At 42.4% G+C, this 22,058-nt stretch overlaps 2 protein-coding genes across 7 annotated transcripts in view; one reads left to right on the top strand and one right to left on the bottom strand.

Annotated features, from left to right (window-relative positions):
* Positions 1-5,387, bottom strand: part of nusap1 (nucleolar and spindle associated protein 1) — a 47,563-nt gene extending 42,176 nt beyond the window's left edge. For all 4 annotated transcript variants that reach the window (XM_041214991.1, XM_041214993.1, XM_041214992.1 and 1 more), the window contains exon 1: positions 5,251-5,387. In XM_041214991.1, the coding sequence (XP_041070925.1) occupies positions 5,251-5,325 (75 nt within the window). In that variant the 5' untranslated portion in view covers positions 5,326-5,387. The remainder of the gene's footprint in view (positions 1-5,250) is intronic.
* The window catches only part of oip5 (opa interacting protein 5), a 32,621-nt gene continuing 14,861 nt past the window's right edge, over positions 4,299-22,058 (top strand). The window contains exons 1-3 of one of the 3 annotated variants that reach the window (XM_041214997.1): positions 4,299-4,320; positions 12,079-12,214; positions 21,768-21,834. In XM_041214997.1, the coding sequence (XP_041070931.1) occupies positions 12,079-12,214; positions 21,768-21,834 (203 nt within the window). In that variant the 5' untranslated portion in view covers positions 4,299-4,320. The other 2 variants (XM_041214995.1, XM_041214996.1) reach the window with 2 other exon arrangements.

The raw sequence follows: 22,058 nt of genomic DNA, 5'->3' as shown, positions 1-22,058 counted from the left end.
TCATGCTCTCGTCTGGATCTGGAAAAATGTATTAATTTTGCTTCCAATTTCCACCCCTCCATCATTTTCACGTGGTCCATCACTGACACTTCTCTTCCCTTCCTTGACCTCTCAGTCTCAATTTCTGGTGATAGACTGTCCACCAATATTCATTATAAGCCTACCAACTCCCACAGCTACCTCGACTACAGCTCTTCACACCCCGCTTCCTGTAAGGACTCTTATCACATTCTCTCAGTTCCTTCGCCTCCATTGCATCTGTTCGGATGATGCCACTTTCCAAAACAATTCCTTCTGCCTTAACCAAGGTTTTCCACCCACAGTCGTTGACAGGGCCCTCAACCATGTCCGGCCCATCTCCGATACATCCGCCCTCACACTTTCCTCTCCCTCCCAAAACTACGATAGGGTCCCCCTTGTCCTCACTAATCACCCCATCATCATCCCCCATTTCCGCCAACTCCAGCATGATGCCATCACCAAACACATCTTCCCTTCAGCCCCCCCCAGCGGCTTTCCGCAGGAATCGTTCCCTCTGGGACACTCTGGTCCACTCCTCCATCACCCCCTACACCTCAACCCCCTCCCATAGCACCTTCCCATGCAACCGCAGAAGGACGCAACACCTGCCCCTTTACTTCCCCTCTCCTCACCATCCAAGGGCCCAAACACTCCTTTCAAGTGAAAATCTTGCACTTCCCTCAATTTAGTCTACTGCATTCGCTGCTCCCAACGTGGTCTCTTTTACATTGGAGAGGCCAAATGCAGACAGGGTGACCGCTTTGCAGAACACCTTCTGTCCGCAAGCATGACCCAGACCTCCCTGTCACTTGCCATTTCAACACACCACCGTGATCTCATGCCCACATGTCCATCCTTGGCTTGCTGCAATGTTCCAGTGAAGCTCAACACACGCTGGAGGAACAGCACCTCATCTTCCGACTAGGCACTTTACAGTCTTCCAGACTTAATATTGAGTTCAACAATTTCAGATAAGGAACACTCTCCTCTATCCCCACCCTTCTCCAATAATTTAACAAATATATTTTTCTTTTCCCTCCTATTTTTAAGTTTATTTCGATCTATTGTTTCATCTCCAACTTTTGGCCTATTTTGATCCCCCCCCCCACTGGAGCCATCTGCCACCAGCTTGTCCTGCTTGCTACTCTTAATGTTCCCATTAGCGCATTCTTTAGATAATTCACCACCGCCAACGCCCCATTTGTCCTTTTGTCAATGACATCTTTGGCAGTCTCTTCTTGGCCTCCACTTATCACTGGACCCCTATCGAGTTCTACCTGTCCCACCCCCCCTCTACCAGCTTATATTTCATCTCATTTCTATATGTCTTAGGTCTGATGAGGAGTCATACGGACTCAAAGCGTCAACTGTATCCCTCTCCGCAGATGCTGTCAGACCTGGCTGAGTTTTTCGAGGTATTTTTGTTCTAGATTTCCAGCATCCGCAGTATTTTGCTTATATCCCCAGAACATTAGCCTGGGACTCTGGATTACTAGTCCGGTGACATTACCAATCCCAGCCCCTCCACCATCACATTCCCCCCACCCCCAACCACCTGCAAACTTGTTAATCACGGGCCCTACATTTAAGTCTGAATCATTGATATATACCATGAACAGTGAAAGACCAGTACTGAACCCTGCAGAGCCCAATAGGAAACAGCCTCTCTGTCACACAACGTACAACAGTTGGGTGTTTTTATGTACAGTAGGTCTCACAAAGAGGTTCTGAATCTTGTGTGCTTGAACATTAAATGTTTATTGATAACAGGGTATAGCACAATTTATGAGCTAACTCCATACTTTCTTCTACTCCAGTCTCTGTCCAATCTACAACTGCATCTAGACTGAGGTCATGTGTCTCTTTACATTACACTGGACAGTACTGTTTCTCAGTCCCACATTAACTATTTCTATGCCAGATAACCTTATACTACACCGGCCATTACCTTTTGCTTCCTGCCACTAAATCAGTTTTAGGCCTCATGAGATTTTGATTTTCTGGCCAATCCACCATGTGAGACCTTGTCAAAACCCAACTAAAAATCCACGTATATCAAACACATTACCCTCATCTGCCCTCAAAAAAAAATTCAATCAAGTTAGTCAGACATGACCTCTTAACAAATCCATGCTGACTGTCTTCAATTAATCAGTGCCTCTAAATGAGAATTTATATCGTCAGAACCTTTTCCAATAATTTGCCAACCACGAAGGTAAGGCTGACAGGCCTGCAATTACTCCAGCTAACCACTCCTTTCTCCAGGTTACAATGGTAGAAGTCCTCCAGCACCATGCCTGCAGTCAGAAATTATTGGAAAAGGATGGTCTGAGCCTCCTGACTTTCCTTTGCCTCAGTTACATGTCATCTGGGTCTGGTGATTCATCCACACTCATAGATGCTAACTCCTTTACGCTTCCTCCCTCACTAGGTTTATCCCAATATTTCACAATACTCCTCCTTACAACCATTGAAAAAAGTTATGAGAGGCCATTCAGCTCATCGTGTCTTCGCAGACCAGAAAAAAAAACTGATGTCTGCTTCTTTGATGAAAACAGCATCATCAAAGTATTCATCAAAAACCATGCCCACACCTTCCACCTCCAAGTTTTTTTTTGGTCTCTAATTGACCTTACTCTTTCCATTATTATCCCTAGCTCTTTGCATTTATAACACACCTTGGGCTTTTCCTGGATTTTACTTGCCAATAACTTTTTGTTCCCTCTTTGCTTTCCTAATTTAGTTTCCTTTTTAATTTCACCCCTGCACTTTCTACTTCCCTAGGTTTTTGACAGTTGAAAATTACTGCCCTATTGTTTCTGCACATCTTAGCAATTTGCTTACATATTTGTTCTTTTATCTCCCTCTCACTGTTTAGGGGTCTATAACACCAAATGAGTGATTGCTCTTTTTTGTCCCTCAAGTTCAATCTATATAGCCTCATTTAATGCTCCTTCTAGCATTATCTACTCACAGCTGTGAGTGTTTCCTTTAACTATTATTGTGACCCACCCCTTTATCTCCTCGATCCCATCTGAAAACCCAGCAACCAGGAATATTAAGCTATAAAAACAAAAAACTGTGGATGCTGGAAATCCAAAACAAAAACAGAATTACCTGGAAAAACTCAGCAGGTCTGGCAGCATAGGCGGAGAAGAAAAGAGTTGACGTTTCGAGTCCTCATGACCCTTCAACAGAACTGAGTGAATATTAGGAGAGGGGTGAAATATAAGCTGGGGGGAGAGAAGTTGGGGGGGAGGGTGGGGTATGGTTGTAGGGACAAGTAAGCAGTGATAAGAGCAGATAATCAAAAGATGTCAGAGACAGAAGAACAAAGAGGTGTTGAAGGTGGTGATATTATCTAAACCAATGTGCTAATTAAGAATGGATGGCAGGACACTCAAGGTACAGCTCTAGTGGGGGTGGGGTGGAAAGACTAACAGGGCATAAAAGATATAGATTTAAAAATAATGGAAATAGGTGGGAAAAGAAAAATCTATATAAATTATTGGAAAAAACAAAAGGAAGGGGGAAGAAACGGAAAGGGGGTGGGGATGGAGTTCAAGATCTAACGTTGTTGAATTCAATATTCAGTCCGGAAGGCTGTAAAGTGCCTAGTCGGAAGATGAGGCACTGTCCCTCCAGTTTGCGTTGGGCTTCACTGGAACAATGCAGCAAGTCAAGGCCAGACATGTGGGCAAGACAGCAGGGTGGAGTGTTAAAATGGCAAGCAACAGGGTGGTTTGGGTCAAAAACAAAAACAGAATTACCTGGAAAAACTCAGCAGGTCTGGCTGCATCAGCGGAGAAGAAAAGAGTTGACGTTTCGAGTCCTCATGACCCTTCAACAGAACTTGGTGGTTTGGGTCTTTCTTGTGGACAGACCGCATATGTTCTGCAAAGCGGTCGCCCAGTTTACATTTGGTCTCTCCAATGTAGAGGAGACCGCATTGGGAGCAATGAATGCAGTAGACTAAGTTAGGGGAAATGCAAGTGAAATGCTGCTTCACTTGAAAGGAGTGTTTGGGCCCTTGGACGGTGAGGAGAGAGGAAGTGAAGGGGCAGGTGTTGCATCTTTTGCGTGGGCATGGGGTGGTGCCATAGGAGGGGGTTGAGGAGTAGGGGGTGATGTAGGAGAGGACCAGGGTGTCCCGGAGGGAACGATCCCTACTGAATGTCACGGGGGGGGGGGGGGGGGGGGCGGGGTGAAGGGAAGATGTGTTTGGTGGTGGCATCATGCTGGAGTTGGTGGAAATGGCGGAGGATGATCCTTTGAATGCGGAGGCTGATGGGGTGACAAGTGAGGACAAGGGGGACCCTATAATGTTTCTGGGAGGGAGGAGAAGGCGTGAGGGCAGGTGCGCGGGAGATGGGCCGAACACGGTTGAGGGCCCTGTCAATGACCGTGGGTGGAAAACCTCGGTTAACAGTTCCTCTGACATGTCCTTCTTCTTCCTTAACCGAGGTTTTCATTTGCTGAAACTTGTGAAACTTAAGTTCCTTAAGTCTCAGTTGTACAAATTTACATTAGCCATAGTTACCCACAGATGGTGTGGACTTCCGGCACATCTGAAATTCCGATACTAGAAAAAATTCCATGTTTACTGAGTCAGTCAGGTACTATTATAATGGGCTACTTTGAGATCTAACTGACGGTAGGCGAAAAAGCACATTCGCATTTCTGGGAACTCTGATCGACAAGAAGTTGCCATCACCGGGGGTGTAAAGGAACACGCACTTCACTCCAGTCATCAACATAAATCACATTCAGTGTCACCAAGATTATTGGAGTATCGGTATCAATAACATAACAAAAATTGCCATAGATTGTATTTATTCAACACACTTTATTCAACTCCCAACAGTAGATGTCACAATTATAAATACTCTCTACAAGATGTCGCTCAGTGGGATTTCTTAACCCTAAATATCACAAATTAACTCGTGAAATCCCAATTACAGGACATCTCATTTTTGGGAACATGAAGCTATAATGCAATATATGCATTCCTCCCACCCCCAAGTGCTTGCGATTAGGCCATTAACATTAATGTTAATAACCTCAAGATGCATGATGCAGATGCCCCACCCCGCTCCTCTCCTCTCCTCTCCCCAACCCCCAGTCCAAGCAGCAGCTTCTCCTCGCCATCTCCATACCCCCAGTGTCGGATTCCTCTCTATCCCCGGATTAGGCGGTCGGTATTGGGGGATGCCGCTTTGTTCTGCTCACCTTCAGGTTGGCCTTCAGTCCGTGCTGCTTGGCAAGTCGCTGCAGCTCGCTGTACTTCAATCCTTCCAGCTCCATTGCCTTGTCCTATTCTATCCTTTGGCGCTCCTGCCCGCCGCTCGCTAACGGTTGCCGCTCAGATTTAAATCTTCTCTCCCAGCCCGCCCATTGGCTGAAAGAAAAGCGCGTCAAACACAATCAAAACAATCGAATTCCACAACTGCATTTCTATTGGTTACCAATCTCCGTTATCCCGCCTCTCCTCAGTATCACAGCCAATGGAAACCTAGAGGCCTACGTGGTCCCTTTGAATGACACCTACCGTGTCCAATTATTCTGATCCACTATAAATCCATTGATTCCCACATTTTGGAGTTCTAAAGAACTCGACTCGAAATGTTAACTCTTTTCAGTTCTCCATAAATGCTGCTAGACCTGCACTTTCTGATTTTATTTCAAATTTTCAGAATCCACAGTATTTTGCTTTTATGATTCCCACAGTTACCTTGACTACACTTCCCCACACTGCGCTTCCTATGGGACTCGATTCCACGTTCCCAAATTCTCCATCTCTGTCGCATCTGGTCCAATAATGCAAGCTTCCGTACCAGTGCTTCTGATACATCTTCCTTTGTCCTCAACTGAGGATTCCACTCTAGCCTAGTTGAGAAGGCCCTCGATTGTGTACATTTCCTTCCTTTCTACTCACAGCTCTTCTGCTCCCTCCCAGAGCCACGGTAGGGTTCCCCTTGTCCTAGGATGACAAGATGTCCAGTTTAGCCAAGACCATCTGGGTTTCCCCTGATAGCTTTCTGGAAAATGCTCAGCTCTGCCCTTATCACCATCCCTCACGTTCCATTCACTTACAAGTGGTTTGCCTTTCAGTGCCCTGATTGATCATTCTGTCAGAATGCTGATTAGCCAATCAGGGATTCCATGCAGGAGGCCAGAGTGGGAAACCAGCAAGGTAGAGCTAAGTGGATATTCTTACTGCAGATACTGGAAGTCTGAAATAAAAGCAGAAAATTCAGGAAACACTAAGCAGGTCTGGCAGCATTTGTAAAGAGAGAAACAGTTAATGTTGCAGGTCTGTGATCTTTCATCAGAACCGGGAAAAGGAGATGAAATAGATTTTGAGCAGTGGGTGGGACAAGGCCAAAAGGAAGGTCAGATATGGTGGAAAACAGGAGAGAAGAGTTAGTCTTAGAGTCAACGGGAATAGTGATAGGGCAAGAAAAGAAACAAAGGATGTGCCTAGAGCTGGTGTGCTGCTGACTGCAAGTAAAAATAAGAGAAAAACTGAAACATGCAAAGAACAGGAAACAAAATAGGCAGCAGTTATGGTCTGAAATTGTTGAACTCAATGTTGAGCCAGACCTTTTACCTCCATCTTGCTTCATATACTCCTTCCGGATTAAACAGCACTTTACTTCTTCTACTTTCAACTTAGTATACCGTATTTGCTGTTCGCAGCAGGTTTACTTTGGGGAGACCAAATGCAGATTGTGTGATTGCTTTGCAGAACACCTCTGTTCAGTCTCCAAGTGTGACCCTGAGCTTCTAGTTGCCTGCTCCCAGCCTGACCTTTCTGTCCTTGGCCCGCAAGTGTTGCAATGAAGCTCAACATATGCATGAGGAATAGCACATCAACCTTTTGACTGTGCACTTCACAGCCTTCTGGACATTGAGTTCAAAAATTTTAGATTGTAACATCTTCCCAGATTTCGTTTCCTTTTTCTTTGCAGGCTTTTTTTTCACCTTGCTTTTATTTTCAGGCAGCAGCTATTCTTAATTCTGTCATTCACACCTCCTCCTAGACCCTCATTTGTTTCTTTACTTGTTCCCATTATCACTCCCTTTGGCCTTGCACCATCAATTTTGTGATTTAATCAATCTCTCCTGCCTTTGATTCTATCACATACCTTCCCTTTTGACCTATTCTCCTTCCTTTCACTTTTCCTGTTACAGCTCTAACTTTTCCCAGTTCTGATGAAAAGTCATCAACCTGAAATGTTAACTCCATTTCCCTTGTCACAGATATTGCCAGGTCTGATGAATAAGTCCAGCATTTTCTGTTTTTATTTCAGATTTCCAACATCTACAGGATTTTGCTTTTGCATTAGTGTTTAATTCACTGCTACTTCTCTTCCAGGAATGCCCACCTTTAAGAAGTTCTGCTTTTCTTACCAAAAGGATTTCTGTTTGTCTCTTTCACTTTGTCCACCTTAATTGCTTTCCATTTCCCTTCCCCTGTTTGATCAAATATCTAACAAAACTTGCGTTCAGTTACATCTCTTTCCTCAGCAGCCATCTCCCTCTAGTTTATTCCATGTGGATTCCAACTGAAATCCCACCCTTCATATTTCAGATCCACCCATGATTACAGATATCTGCTGAATATTCAGCATTCTTTGAACTGCTGTTCTCACCATATCGCAAGATCCACACTCAATGCCATACACTGCCACGTGCATACTCTTGACTTCTCTCTCCAGCAGCACCAACTCATTATCTCAAAGCTGTCCTGTTCATTCCATCCTTCATCTCATTCAGCGCTTTAACACAAATAAACCATTTTTTTTCCTTTCAGGTGTAAATGATTGCAAGCTTCAACTAGGTGCCTAATAATTTTATACACCTCAAATTGCCCTCAGCCTCCTCTGTTCTAAAGCAAACTAGTCCAATGTAACCCATCTTTCTTCATAAGCAAAATTTTCCATTCCTGGCAACATCCTTGTAAATCTCCTCTGTACACTCCAGAGTGTGATCACATCCTTCCTGTAATGCAGTGACCAGAACTGTACACAGTATTCTAGCTGTGGTCCAACTTGCAATTTATACAGTTCTAGAATAACCTCCCCAGTCTTATATTCTAGTCCTTGGCCAATAAAGCAGTGTCCTATATGCCTGCTTGAACACTTTATTTACCTTCCTGCAGCTGTGAACATGCAGTCAATGGTCTCTCCGTTCCTCTGCAATTCTCAGTATGCTTCGCCTTGTTTGTTCTCCCCAAATGCATTACCTTGTACTTTTCAAGATTGAATTCCATTTGCCAATTTTCTGCTCACCTGACCAGTCTTTAATGTCTGCAGCTTTCTTCCTCGCTATCAACCACACAGACAATATTCATAACATCTGCAAATTGCTTAATCATGCCACCTACAGTAAAGTCTTTAATCATTGATACATGGCACAAACAGTACTGAACCTTGTGGAACCCTACAGGAAACAGCCTTCCAGATACAAAAATACTCATCAACCATAACCGTTTGCTTCCTGTCACTGAGCTAATTTTGAATCCAACTTGCCAGTTTTCCTTGGATCACACAAGCTTTTAATTTTCTGACCATCCTGCCATTTGAGACCTTGTCAAAAGCCTTTCTAAAATCCATGTAGATTACATAAAATGCACTACCTTCATCCAACCTTCTTGTTACCTCCTCAAAAAATTCAATTAAGTTAGTCATATACAACTTTCACATAACAGATCTATGTTGACTATCCTTGATTATTCCATGCCATTCTAAATGAAGATTTGCCCTGTCTCTCTGAATTTTTTCCCACTAACGAGGCTAGGCTGACTAATTATTCGGGCTATCCCTTCCTCCCATTAGCAGTCACCCCACTCCATGCCTGGAGCCAGAGTGGATTGGGAAATGATGGTCAGAGCTTCCTCTATTTCTTCCTTCCTTTCCCTTTGCAGCCTGGGATACATTTCATCTGGACCTGATGATTTAGCCACATGCAAGAATGTTAAACACCTTAATATTTGCTCCCTCACTTTGTTTATCCCAACCAATATTTCATACTCTTCCTCAATTGCAATGTCTGCATCATTCCCTCCTTTTTGTGGAAACAGACTCAGTATTCATTAAGAACCTTGCTCATGTTTTCTGCCTCCACAGATAAGTTATCATTTGGTCTCTAATCATCCATCCTCACAGTGTGATTGTTTCTTTAATACTATAATCCTTTTTTTATTTTTATCCTGTAACTAAAAATACTGAACTGCCATATCCGTCTTTCAAGCCATCGTTCAGTAATAGCTAGGATATCATACTTCTAAGTGTCATCTGTGCCCTTAGCTCATCTGCCTTATTCACTAGAGTCCTTACACTGAAGTATATATCACTAATCATTGAAAACTCGTTGTTGTTTATTTTCTAGCCTTTGTTTTCTTAATCTTCCATACTCCGCTTATTAGCTTTCTGCCTTCTATTTCTAGATTTGCTTCTCTTCATCTTCTGACCCCTCCCCACGCTCCGCTCGCCCCCCAGCACCAGCTTCCCCGCCAACCCCTGCTCCTCTCAACCCCCGTCCCTTCGCTCCACCCACACCCCGATCCCTCCTCTTCCTCTGGACAGCGCGGCTTCGGGCGCGTGCGCAGCTTTTTGAATGCATGAGCGGCGCGCAAATGTTAACGGCTGTTTGCAGTGAAAGGTGAGAGAGAAGGGTGGCTGGGAGAGACGATATGTGATATGGAGGACAGCTGTTGTCTTGACCGGAGGAAAATGTTGGGATATAGTATTAGAATAAGGGGGAGGGTTTATTTGTGGGTTCCTTCTGGTACATTATCCTTAAAGCTCTCTGCTTTATATCTCAACAAAAACTTGTATTTCTAGCATCTTTAAAGTAATCAAACGCCCCAAAGCGCTTCACAGAAATGTTATTAAATAAAATCACATGAAGAGATTAGGGCAGATGACCAAAGGCTTTAAAGAGGTAGGTTTTAAGAGTGTCTCAAAAGAGGGATAAGATCCCTCTCTGTTCCTTTAAGCGATCATTCCAGCAGCTGCTTCAGCGTTTGAAATGTATTGCCTTTCCACTTCTCACTTCTAGACTTAAACCTACCTCTTTAGACAAGCTATTTTTAGTCATGCCCTATTTCCTCTTTAGCTCAGTGTCAAGTTTTGTTTTCGGGTCCTGTGAACTATAAATGCAGTTGGTTCTGCTTGGAAAGTGCTGTACTTGTCTTTTTAACCCCCTCCCCTTGCTGTTTTGTAATTGAGATTTTCATACGAGGAACCTCGATATTCAATGTTTAAGTGTTAAACATACAAGAATATTTCTAATCTATTTTAACAGACTAGTGAAAAGCTGTTGAGTTTCTAAGGCAAAGGGCAAGAACTAATCACATTTTCTGGCTCAATATTACAATGGCAAGTAAAAACTTGCACAGAACCTGGACTCCAGGTCTGTAGGTGACTGAACATCCAGTTGGAATAGTGAGAGGCAGCAGAGTTGTATTTTCATATGTTGTCATGGAGGTCTTGTGATTCAATTGGTAGCACTCCTGCCTCTGAGCTGGGTTCAAGTGCTGCTCCAGGACTTAAATAAAATGCTGGAAAAGCTCAGCAAGTCTGGCAGCACCTGTGGAGAGAGAAACAGAGTTAATGTTTCGAGCTCTGGAGAAGAGTTATACAGAGTCGAAGCATTAACTCCTTCGCTCTCCACAGATGCTGCCAGACCTGCTGAGTTTTTCCAGCATTTTCTGCTTTTATTTCAATTTTCCAGCATTCACAGTATTTTGCTTTTATCCACTCCTGGACTTGTTGGAAGGAGTGTTCACAATATGATTCAACAGATTGTTATTCAGCCTGCAGATCCTTCCAACACTCCACACTATTCTCCAGGGGGAGGAAAGAACATGAACCTAGTTATTATCAGTTGGATAATCTGTATTACAGTACCTGTTGGTGGGAAATACCATAGTAGTCTGTCTAGAAGCATTTCTTCTCACAAAAGGTAGTGAAATCTGGAATACTCCCTGAAAAGCTGTCGAGACCGGATCAATTAGAAAACTTTGTTAGATGAAGTTATTAACAGTCATGGAACCAGAGCAGATGGAGTTAAGATACAGATCAGCTATGATCTAATTGATTTGTAGAATGGACCTGAGGTGCTGAATGACCTCCTCCTGTCCCTATACTCAGCAAATGATTGTAGATGGCATGGCCACCGGAGTTGTAATTATGCCTAGTGGCAGAAAGTACATCCCAATGACACAACAATCTGGCAGTTTTATATTGACCTAGCTGTCAACTCTAGCAAACCTGGGATATGGAACTGCCAAAGACCAATTTAAAAGCAGCATTAGTATGTTTCTAGTGTTTCAAGGGACGTTTAAATTGACAACTTCAGTGTAGGGTCACCTTCATTGCGTTAAGAACATAAGAAATAGACGCAATAGTAGACCCAACGGCTCTTAGTGCCTGGCCTGCCATTCAATATGATAGTGACTGACCTTTTGGCCTCCGCTCCACTTTCCTGCCCACCCCATGTCCTTTGATTCCCTGAGACCAAAAAATCTGCACATATCAGCTTTAAATGTATTCAATGATGGAGCATCCACTACCCTCTGGGTGCTTTTTTAAAATACAGTTATGGGTCTTCCACACGTTTCTGTATAGTGGGCCAGTGAGCAAGTTTTAGTTTGGGTTCAGGCCCGAATAAATAGGCATTCTATGTGAGCAGAAGGCCAGACAATATCATCCATATGCTCTACAATAAAACAAACTTCATTAAATCTACTGTAATGTCTTACCATAGCAACTTGAGAATGATTTTCCTTTTAATTGTGTGATCCTAACCCATGGTTTTAGAATAGAAAGAAAATTGTGTTTGTCACAAATTGTCACTTCAGCTTGTTGGAAGCATTCGACATTCAGGATATGCCTGAGGTTTTCTGTGTGTAACTTTGTAATACATAGAAATATATTTAATTGTTAAATGTCTATAGTTTGAATATTTTAATAAAATTATTCTATTTGAACATTCCTGTTGCAATGTTGTTTTGATCAGTGTCTCTTTCCTCGTGCATGCCCTATCTAGATGGATAAAATGGTGGCTGGATCCTTGAAGGCGAAGAACTGTGTGATTTTACAGTGCAAGATATGTCACACTGTGTTGGGAGATTCTCTGCAGTTCTGTGGTAACAGTTCAACTCTCAATCTGCTGATGTGTTTGAGTAAGTTTTGGGTTAGCTATATATGGATGATGATTTTTGACATTGCAACTTCTTGTGCAAGATCTCTTCTTGGTTTGTGGGAGCTGGGAATGAGTGTTGCAGAAACTACTGGGCCCCACAGGGTACTGACTGTTTTCAAATGGTCCTTCATTCCAGTATTCACTCACAACTCAGGTGGCACCAGACCCCATTTACTGGGGAAAGAATTGAGTGATGGGCAACCTTCCATCTGGGGATTTATGGTTGTTTCCAAACTGAGATCACTGTTTTTTCTCTTACCCCACCCTGTTACCAACACAGAACTTATGTGCAGTATGAAGAGATATTACTGGAGGATCATATTCTTTCCAGGTTGACATCAATTTGTTGCTCATTGTCATTTTTTTGTGCTTTCTATATAAATTAGCTTAGGTTTAAGTTTACTCAAGTGATAACTCTCCTTTCCTTTAGATTTGCACTCCAAAACTGCCAGTGACATTGGCATTGAGTGATACTGGTGTTTTCCAGCCTGTTCTGCCCTTTGACTCAATTCAGGGCACTGAAACTTCTCGATTCTGTAATGGCTTAGGAGACTTAAATATCAGCACTAAATCAGCTTTGAGTGCAACTGACGTCTGGGTCATTCACCTCTATAACCAGCGCCTTGGACAGCAGTAAGATTAATAAACTAATATTTTAGGATGCTGTTCGAGTAATTTGAAATATGACATTTTTGCAGGCTTTTGTACAAACAAGTGACTTTGATTCTATGGTTCCTAAAACTTTCCACCTTTGGAGTGTCAATGTATCAATAATTACATTGTTGTGTGTTTGGTAGAAAGGGTTGAGTTGTTCAGCCACCGAATCCACAGAGAGTGCGGCCCTGGCATTTCAAAGCGTACACCACATCCATGGCAGTGACCATCTTGCGCTTGGCGTGTTCAATGTAGGTGACCGCATCCCTGATCATATTCTCCAGGAAAACCTTCAGCACCCCGTGAGGTCTCCTCATAGAACAAACCTGAGATCCGCTTGGCACCGCAGCAAGCCAGGCGGCTGATTGCTGGTGATGCCCTGGATGTTATCATGAAGCACTTTGCAGGCCGCTTTGCTCCGCCTTTACCTAGTTCTTTGCCTTCTTTCCCTCTGCCAGACACAATGATTCTTCACTCAGGTCACTTCATTGGACCGTGGCAATCTTCTGTTGACTGGCAATTACATTGTATAGCAATTAGATTGTTTAAGACGACTGCTTGTTAAAATAGGTGATGGGCATTGGTTCACCCATCAAAGTAGTATAAATGGGTACAACTGTAACACTCTGGTGTGGAAGGAACTGGAAAAGTCTGTTGCACTGAAGAGCTGTCTTGTGTATAAACCAGCTTGAGGTAAAAGATTAGCTTTGGACTAATTCTTCCATGACTTGCACTTATTGTGAAGAACACGGTAGCAGAGGATGAATTTTAAGCTTTGGTGATTGCTGTATATGAAGTTTTTTGTCTCAATCCTCAGGGAAAAGAAGCATACTGTTGCTGACAATTTAATTTACAGAATGGCGGAAGGACGGTGCAAAATCTCAAGATTTGACTATCTGCCAATTTTTTGAGTCTGAACCATATTGCCAATGGAAGAACAAGGTGGTGTGGACAAGGTTACCTCTACCCCAGAAGAAGCAAGATATGGCCTTGGTTTTATCATTGCTCAGAAAAGAGTATGATTAGCAATAAAGTATTTTCAGAAATGGAAGTGGATGGCTTGGACAATGAAGAGGGATTGACTCTTCTATTACAATTTTTTGATAAGTTTTACAAAAAGGATGAGTTATTGGAAGTGTATGAAGCTTGGACAACCTTTGATAGATTTAGGAAAACAGATGATCAGTCCATGGAAGAATATATCATGGATCTTGATAAGTGGTATATGAAAGTACAGAGATTTGAATTTGAAATTCCAGAGTCGGTATTGACATTTAAGTTACTCAATTGTGCTCACATTTTCCACGTTGCTAGACTTTTAGTACTGACGGGGGTTCAATTCCAAGGGAAAGACTCTCCTAGACCAAAAGGCTGCTGCCCTAAAAAGATTTCTGGGGAAACAGTCGTTCTCAGCTGCTTCCTTAGCAAATACAAGCAGCTATGCCATGAAATAAAGGATGGAGGATTCTATGGTGGCTGAATTTGAGATCGACCAAATATTAGATGAAGATTCCAATACAAAGACGGGGTTAATGACAGGCGGTCTGAAAATGGTCGTAACCTTAGACAATTTGAGAGTCGAGATAAAAAGCAGGTCTGGGAAGATGACCTGTAGGTTTGCAAATCCGAAAAATGCACGGGGAATGGTATTTCAGTGTGGTTCTCAGTATCATTATGCAATGAATTGCCCAAGGTGAAAGAATCGTGTTTTTGAGGTAACCCACGAGATGGATTCTTCTGAGGCTGAAAATGATGGTGACTGCCATGATGGAATTGTGTTGGTCACTGCGAGTTTGAATCCAGTGATGATTTTCTTTGTGGTCGATTCCTTCAACTGTGCAGTTCTGGATAGTGGTTGCACTTCCACGGTGTGTGGGATGGATTGGCTTAACTGCTATCTGAAATCTCTCGATGATGCAGACCAGTAGAAGGTCAAGGAGCATGAAAGCTCTACCTGCTTCAGGTTTGGAGATGATAAAACATTAACATCTTCCAAAAGAGTAGTCCTCCCTTTCAAGGTAGCAGAGATCAGTCTGTTCATCAGTACTGATATGGCTTCTAGCGCGATACCTCTATTGTTAAGTCGATCTGCGATGACAAAGGCTCAGATGACACGAGACATGATGAATGATTGAACAGTTGTGTTTGGAAAAATTATGGATCCACATTTAACTTGGTCAGGCCATTACTGCCTGCCACTAAGGAAGTCAGATATTTCCCATCAAAAAATTCATGAAGTTTTGTTAACTTCTGGGAATAAGAATTTGGTGGACAAAAAGATGATTATTTGGAAGTTAAATAGACAATTTGCACATCCGGTGCCACAAAAACTGAAAACTACTATGCGATGCTGGAGTGGTTGATAAAGGATATGACGACCTTATTAAGCAAATCACTGCTCAGCGTGAAATTTGTATTAAATATCGCAAGACACCACCATGTCCTGCTGTGAACTTGCCACCAGCCAGGGAATGTAACGATGCTGTTGCAATGGACTTAACAGTTTGGGACAAGGATGGGGGATTTTTTTTTTGCTACACTTTAAAGATATGGCAACCAGATTTAGTCTATCCACTGCAATACATAGTAAGGACAAATGGACCAATGTCGATAAGGTCATGGAGAAATGGGTGGGAACAGGATTAAGAACACCAATGAAATTCTTCATTGGCAAATTCCCCATCATTACCTATGAGGAATGTTGAGACATGAAAATTTGAACATCATAGTTATGCACACTGCAGCTGAGAACCTGTTTAGTAATGGTCTCTGCGAGAGAAACCATGCAGTGATAGATGACGTTACATAAAATATTGGCTGATCAACCAGACTGCAAACGGCACTGGCATAGGCATTGCATGCAAAGAACTCTTTGCAAATGGTTGGGGGGTACAGTCCATACCAGCTGGTTTTCGGGAGAAATCCAAAGTTGCCTTTGGTGATATCACATGCTCTCCCTGTTCTAGAAGGGACTAGCATTAGCTCCACTCTATCTGCTCATCTGAATGCTTTGCATGCAGGCAGAATAGCTTTCATTAAAGCTGAGGTTTCGGATAAAATTCGGCGAGCCCTACAGTACCGCATAAAACCATCTGGAATATAGTTTAGATAAGGAAACATAGTATATTACAAAACAGAAGGTTGGAAAGCGTGGAAAGGACCTGGCAAGGTGATAGGGAGTGATGAAAAAATAGTAATTGTGCAACACCGGCAATCAAACTGTTAGGGTACATTCTTCAAGGTTAATTGGCACAAGTTCTGAACAGGACATAGAAAGCGATGAGGTACCATGCAATTCACATACACACAAATTGGGCAGTTATGAGGAGCAGACTACAGCAGAGAGAGGGTTGACTGATGATAAGCAAAGTAACATTGTGATACAGGGTAAGGCTACTCATCCAAAAGGGCAACTACCCAAAGTAGGACCAAAAGTAACATACATGCCAGAAGGGGCCAGTGTGTGGGGGGATGCCACCATCATAGGGAGAGTAGGAAAAGCCACTGATAAATATAAATTTTGGCTAAATGTGCAGAATGAAGAGTAGTAGATAAGACTCATGGACTGGCAAACCAAGGTAACGATGTGGAAGCCCAGAAAGCGTAGTATGAGTTCTGATAATGGACCAGAAAGTAGTCATGACCCCGGGAAAAGATCACAGACTTGCGAATGGGACTTTGCTTACGTGGGAGAAAGATCATATAGTAGTAGTGCAGAAAGAGAGGAATGCAAGTAGAAGTTGTAGCTTGACAAGAACGAGGAATACAGAATAAGTTAGGAATGTAAACAGAAGTAGAAGCCCTTATGACTGAGAGGTTTTAGTAGTTGCTAATAAATTGGAAAATAAGCTAATAAAGGAAGCCAAACAAAAAGAGTTGGAAAGAATTTGAAATACCTGACAGGGGATAACCAACCTTACCTCACTGGTGGATCTGTACAGAAAAAGGTACTTCCAGACAAGGCTAAAGCGAGATTAGTAGCCCAAGGCTTTGAAGAAAGACTTGGGGATCAAGATGTCAAGGTGGACTCGCCTACTGCAGGGAAAGTGAGCTTGAAGTTTTTTTAGCTGTTGTAGCATCATATTCCTGGTAGTGCAAATCGATTGATATAAAGGCTAAGTTTTTGCAAAGTGAGAAATTTCAAAGAGAATTTTTTTTTGAAACCGCTGGTAATATAGAAGGAAGGCTGTGGAAACTAAACAAGTGTGTTTATGGATTTAATGATGCGTCAAGATTACGTCATTTTTCCGTGAGGTCTGTCCTGTTGAAAACAGGTTGCACTCAGTTAAAGACAGACCCTGTGATGTTCTACTGGCATCATAAGGAGAAACTAGCAGTAATCTTTATCATGCATGTTGATGATTTTCTGTGTGGAGGCTGTGCGTAGAATTTGAGCAATGGGTAATCATAGATAAAGAAGGAATTGAAGGTTGGAAGTCAGGCTTCAGGGGCTTTTAAATACATAGATTTAGACGTTAAGCAGAGCAAGTCAGGAGTGACATTGAATCAACAATCTTATCTAGAAAATGTTAATCGTATGCTAATAAATCGGATTAGACACTCAGAAAAAGAGGATCCTGCATCCAAGGAAGAAACAGACCAGTTGAGAAGTTTGATTGGGCAATTGAACTGGTTGTGTACTCAGACTAGACATGACACTAGTTATGGCGTGCTGGAACTGAGTACTATGATGAAACATGCTGAGGACGTTCTGAGACCAAATAAAACATTAAAGAAACTAAATTCAGAAAGGTGCTCACTTAAATTTCTAGCCTTGGATGGACCAGAAGATATGAGGTTGGTCATCTTTTAGCGATGCTTCGCATGCCAACCTTCCTGATGGATATTCTATCACAGTAGGGTTTATCATATTCTTGGTGGGAATGAATAATGTTGCCTGTTGGCTTGGAAGGCCAAGAAAATAAAAAGGGTAATGAAAATCATTTTAGCTGCTGAAACACTGGCATTAGTAGAAGCGATAGATATGGGGGTTTACTTATCCAATATACTGACAGAAACACTATACGAGAAGGTTGCCCATAGAATGTTATGTTGATAACTGGTCTCTGGGATAATGTTCATTCAACAATAAGTGTCGCTGAAAAAAGGCTAAGAATAGATCTAGCTAGTATGAAAGAAATGTTAGAAAGAAGAGAGATCTCTAAGATATGATGGATTGACACAAGTCACCAGTGCTTTATGAAATATGTATCAGTAATTACTTTGTTATTGGACTTGACAATCTTCTTGTTGACTGGCAATTACGTTGTTAAAGACAACTGCTTGTTAAAACAGGTGATGGGCATTGGTTCACCCATCAAAATAATATAAATGGGTACAGCTGTGACACTGGTGTGGAAGGAACTGGAAAAGTCTGTTGGACTGAAGAGCTGTCTTGAGAATAAACCAGCTTGAGGTAAAAGACTAGCCTTGGACTCATTCCTCCACTTATTGTGAGTAACGTGGAGGTCTTACCTTGTCTGTGGTTGCTGTAGACTAATAAAAGATTGGCATAATTAGTTATCAGATGTAATATTGTGTCATGTGACTACCAGAATGGTAGCCGAACCTTGGTCTTTACTTGTCTAGCAATTCACAGAATCTTAACGCCACAGAAGGAGACCAATCGGCCAATCATATCTGCACCGGCTCTCCGAATGAGCATTATGACCTAGTGCTGTTACCCTGCCTTTTCCCCGTAACCCTGCACCTTGTTTCTATTCAAATAATCATCTAATGCCCTCTGGAATGCCTCGATTGAACCTGCCTCCATCACACTTTCAGGCAGTGCATTCCAAACCCAAACCACTCATTGTGTGAAAAAGTTTTTTCTCACGTCACGTTTGCTTCTTTTGAAATCACTTTAAATCTGTGCCCTCTCGTTCCTGATCCTTTTACGAGTGGGAACAGCTTTTCCTTACCTACTCTGTTCAAACCCTCATGATTTTGAAAACTTCTATCAAGTCTCCTCTCAGCCTTCTCCTCTGTAAGTAAAACAGCCCCAACTTCTCCAATCTATCCTCATAGCTGAAGTTTCTCATCCCTGGGACCATTCTTGTAAATCTCTTATGCATTCTCTCCAATGAGTTCACATCCTTCCTATAATATGGTGCCCAGAACTGTACACAATATTCCAGCTGTGGTCTAACGAGGATCTTATATAAGTTCAGCATGACCTCCCTGCCCTAGTACTCTATGCCCCTATTAATAAAGCCCAGGATACTATTCCACCTCTCCTGCCACCTTCAATAATCTATGCACATATACACCCAAGTCTTTCTGCTCCTGCACCCCCTTTAAAATTCCACCCCCATAATCCTATAATTCCTATAATCTCAAAGAGTTTGGATTGTGTTTGATCTTTGTGGAGAATGAGAAATAGGGTGGTTCATCACAAAAAGTCAAATAAGTAGAGCTCCTAGTGACTCGCTTTGAATAACTGGTTTTGGTGGTGAAGAACTGTGTGGTACTAGTGTGAAGCTGGGTCTCCAGGACCACCATAAATACAAGAAATGTCTTCAGGTGGATTTGCTCTAGGTGTTCAGTTTGTAAGAATACATGAGGAAGGGGCTCTGGAATGTGAATTACCAATTCCCAGTTAGAGCAGAGGGTGAAAGTAGATCAACTATCTATAAGAGGAAGCAGGAATAGTAGGAACAGGGATCCCGAGTCCAGTATTGTCTTGAGTGTTGGATGCTTGAGATGTGTTCAAGAGCATTAATAGTGGGAAAGCCACAAGCAGCACTGGAACAAAAGATGAAGATGCCCATAACAATTTATTGTCTATCCCTAATTGCCCTTGTTCAGAGGGCATTTGAGAGTCAACCACATTGCTGTGGGGTCTGGAGTCACATGTAGGCCAGACCAGGTAAGGACAGCAGATTTCCTTCCCTAAAGGGTACTAGTGAACCAGATGGGTTTTTGTGACAATCAGCAATGGTTACGTGGTCATCGTCAGACTTTTAATTGCAGATTATTATTGAATTTGTATTTAATTATCTGCCGATTTGGACTTGGGTCCCCAGAGCATTGTCCTGGGTCTAGTGACAATATCACTATGCCACTGGCTCCCCGCTATATATATGGGTGACAGCTGCCTCTTGCAGCTTGTGATTGAATATCCATAATAGTTTGATGTTTTCCAAGTGTCACAATAAGGGATGCAATTGAATAACAGAGTGAGAAGGGTCAGAAGCCCTAGTTCACACAGAAAATAGTCAAAATCTTGGAGATTTTCAGATGAATTCCAGTTTGAAGAGTAATACCTAATAAAATCATAAGAAATTGGAACAGGAGTAGGCCATTGGGCCCATTGAGCCTTCTCCACCATTCGATAAGGTCATGGCTGATCTGATTATGGCCTTGACTCCACTTTCCTGCTTGTCCCTATAACCCTTGACTCCCTTGTGGATCAAAAATCTGTTTTAACACCTGAGGATTATAATTACAGGATTACTACTGGTGCTGTGTGCTGGGAAGAAGCTGTTGACACACTAGCTAGTTGCGGGAGGTTATTGAAGGTAGGGTCTCCTGGGACTTTGGGAATCTGGGGAGGGGGATAATTGTGTTGGTTAAGCTTCACCTAAAGCAAACTTGAGGAAGTACAAGTGTGTTTCCATGGGGTGAATTGTGGAAAGCTGCTAGAGAATGGAGTATGGAATGGACACCAGTGTTGAAAGAACTGGATGTTGTGTTTGATTTTGATTGCAGTGGTGATACTTTGGGGTGGCCAGACTGCAAAGAAAATTGTAATGGTTGCATGAGTGCTTTCAGGATGTTGGAATATAAGGGTGAGGGAGAAGGGCTTATATTGCGGGCTTTGTAAAGGATAGGGACAATGTCAGGATGAATCAGTAAGCATGGAAAAAGAAGTTGGCACTCTCAAGTATATGGTAAACTTCATGAAGGAGGAGGCAAAAAATAACTGCAGTGGAAGGAATGAGAGTTGGGTTTGATGGGGATTACAGGTGTGGAGAGAGGGAGAGGCAGTCTGCTAGCCTTCTGTGGCAAAAAGAAGCAACGGCGATATGAGTAAAAGCTTTTTCATGCAACAAGCGGACAGGATCTGGAATACATTGCCTGAGGGTATGATGGAGGTAGATTCGATCGAGGCCTTCAAAAGCGAATTGGATAAATATCTGAAAAGAAAATTTGCATGGCTACAGGGAAAAGGTGGGGGAGTGGGACTAGGTGAGTTGCTCTTGGAGAGAGATGACTTGGTTATGACAGGCCAAGTGGTTCCTTTTGTGGGCTGTAATCATTCTATGATGCAATGGGTCGAAGTTGTTCCAATTAGCCTGGGCAGTTGGTGTGTTCTGGCCCAGGCAATGAATGTTTCCTGGTTGGTTTGGAAATGCAGGCCTATTTTCAGGTGCTCAGGCTGCGTTAGACATTGCAACTGAAAAAAGACACGATGGCTTTCAGCAAGATGTTGGTTAGTGTAATGAAAACTTGCCTGAAATGTAGTGATCCATGTATTCCAGTAAGCTTAGGTAAAACTACTGAGGATCTGACTGTAGAGATGAAATAACAAGCTGACTTTCTGTAGAAAATTTCAAATGTGGCAGTTCCTAGGTGTTAGACCCCATTCCAATGTCTTGGTCTTTAGGCTATAAGCATAGGCTAAACACTTGGTCTTAGAGTAACTCAAAGCAATAACATTTTTCATTTTTACTGGAAATTATTTTGTAAATAATGAGTATATAGCAGAACCACATATTGCCATTCCTGAGTACACATGACTCCACAATCCCAGCAGACAACTGAGTCCTTATCACCAGTTGCAGTTGGTTTTCTGGATGCTTCCAGTCGACAATTTCTTTCTTCCATTGTTCTTTCTCATTAATAGAAAACTCTTATTTCTGCCCTCTTGGTTTCAGGGGTGACTGAGAATGTGGAACTGGATCCCACCACCTTAATAGGGTGTGAAGGGCCATTATCTGAATGGTGAGTACATAAGGCTTCTCAGTACACTTAACAGCATTTTAGATTGACTACATTCAATCCAAGTATTTCTGAAAACTCAATCCTTCTGCTATCTGTCCAGTGTAATGGTCGAGCCAGCCTGTTTGCTGAAGTTTACATTGTGATTTTGTTCCCATATCAGAATTCCAGTTGGAAATAATGGGAACCAAAGACAGTTTTCATAACTCAAGTTGTACATATTTGAT

Source organism: Carcharodon carcharias, chromosome 20 (assembly GCF_017639515.1).
Source record: "Carcharodon carcharias isolate sCarCar2 chromosome 20, sCarCar2.pri, whole genome shotgun sequence".
NCBI classification, from domain to species: Eukaryota; Metazoa; Chordata; class Chondrichthyes; order Lamniformes; family Lamnidae; genus Carcharodon; species Carcharodon carcharias.
Note: the sequence above shows the minus strand (reverse complement) of the source record. Positions and strands in the feature narration are given on the sequence as shown.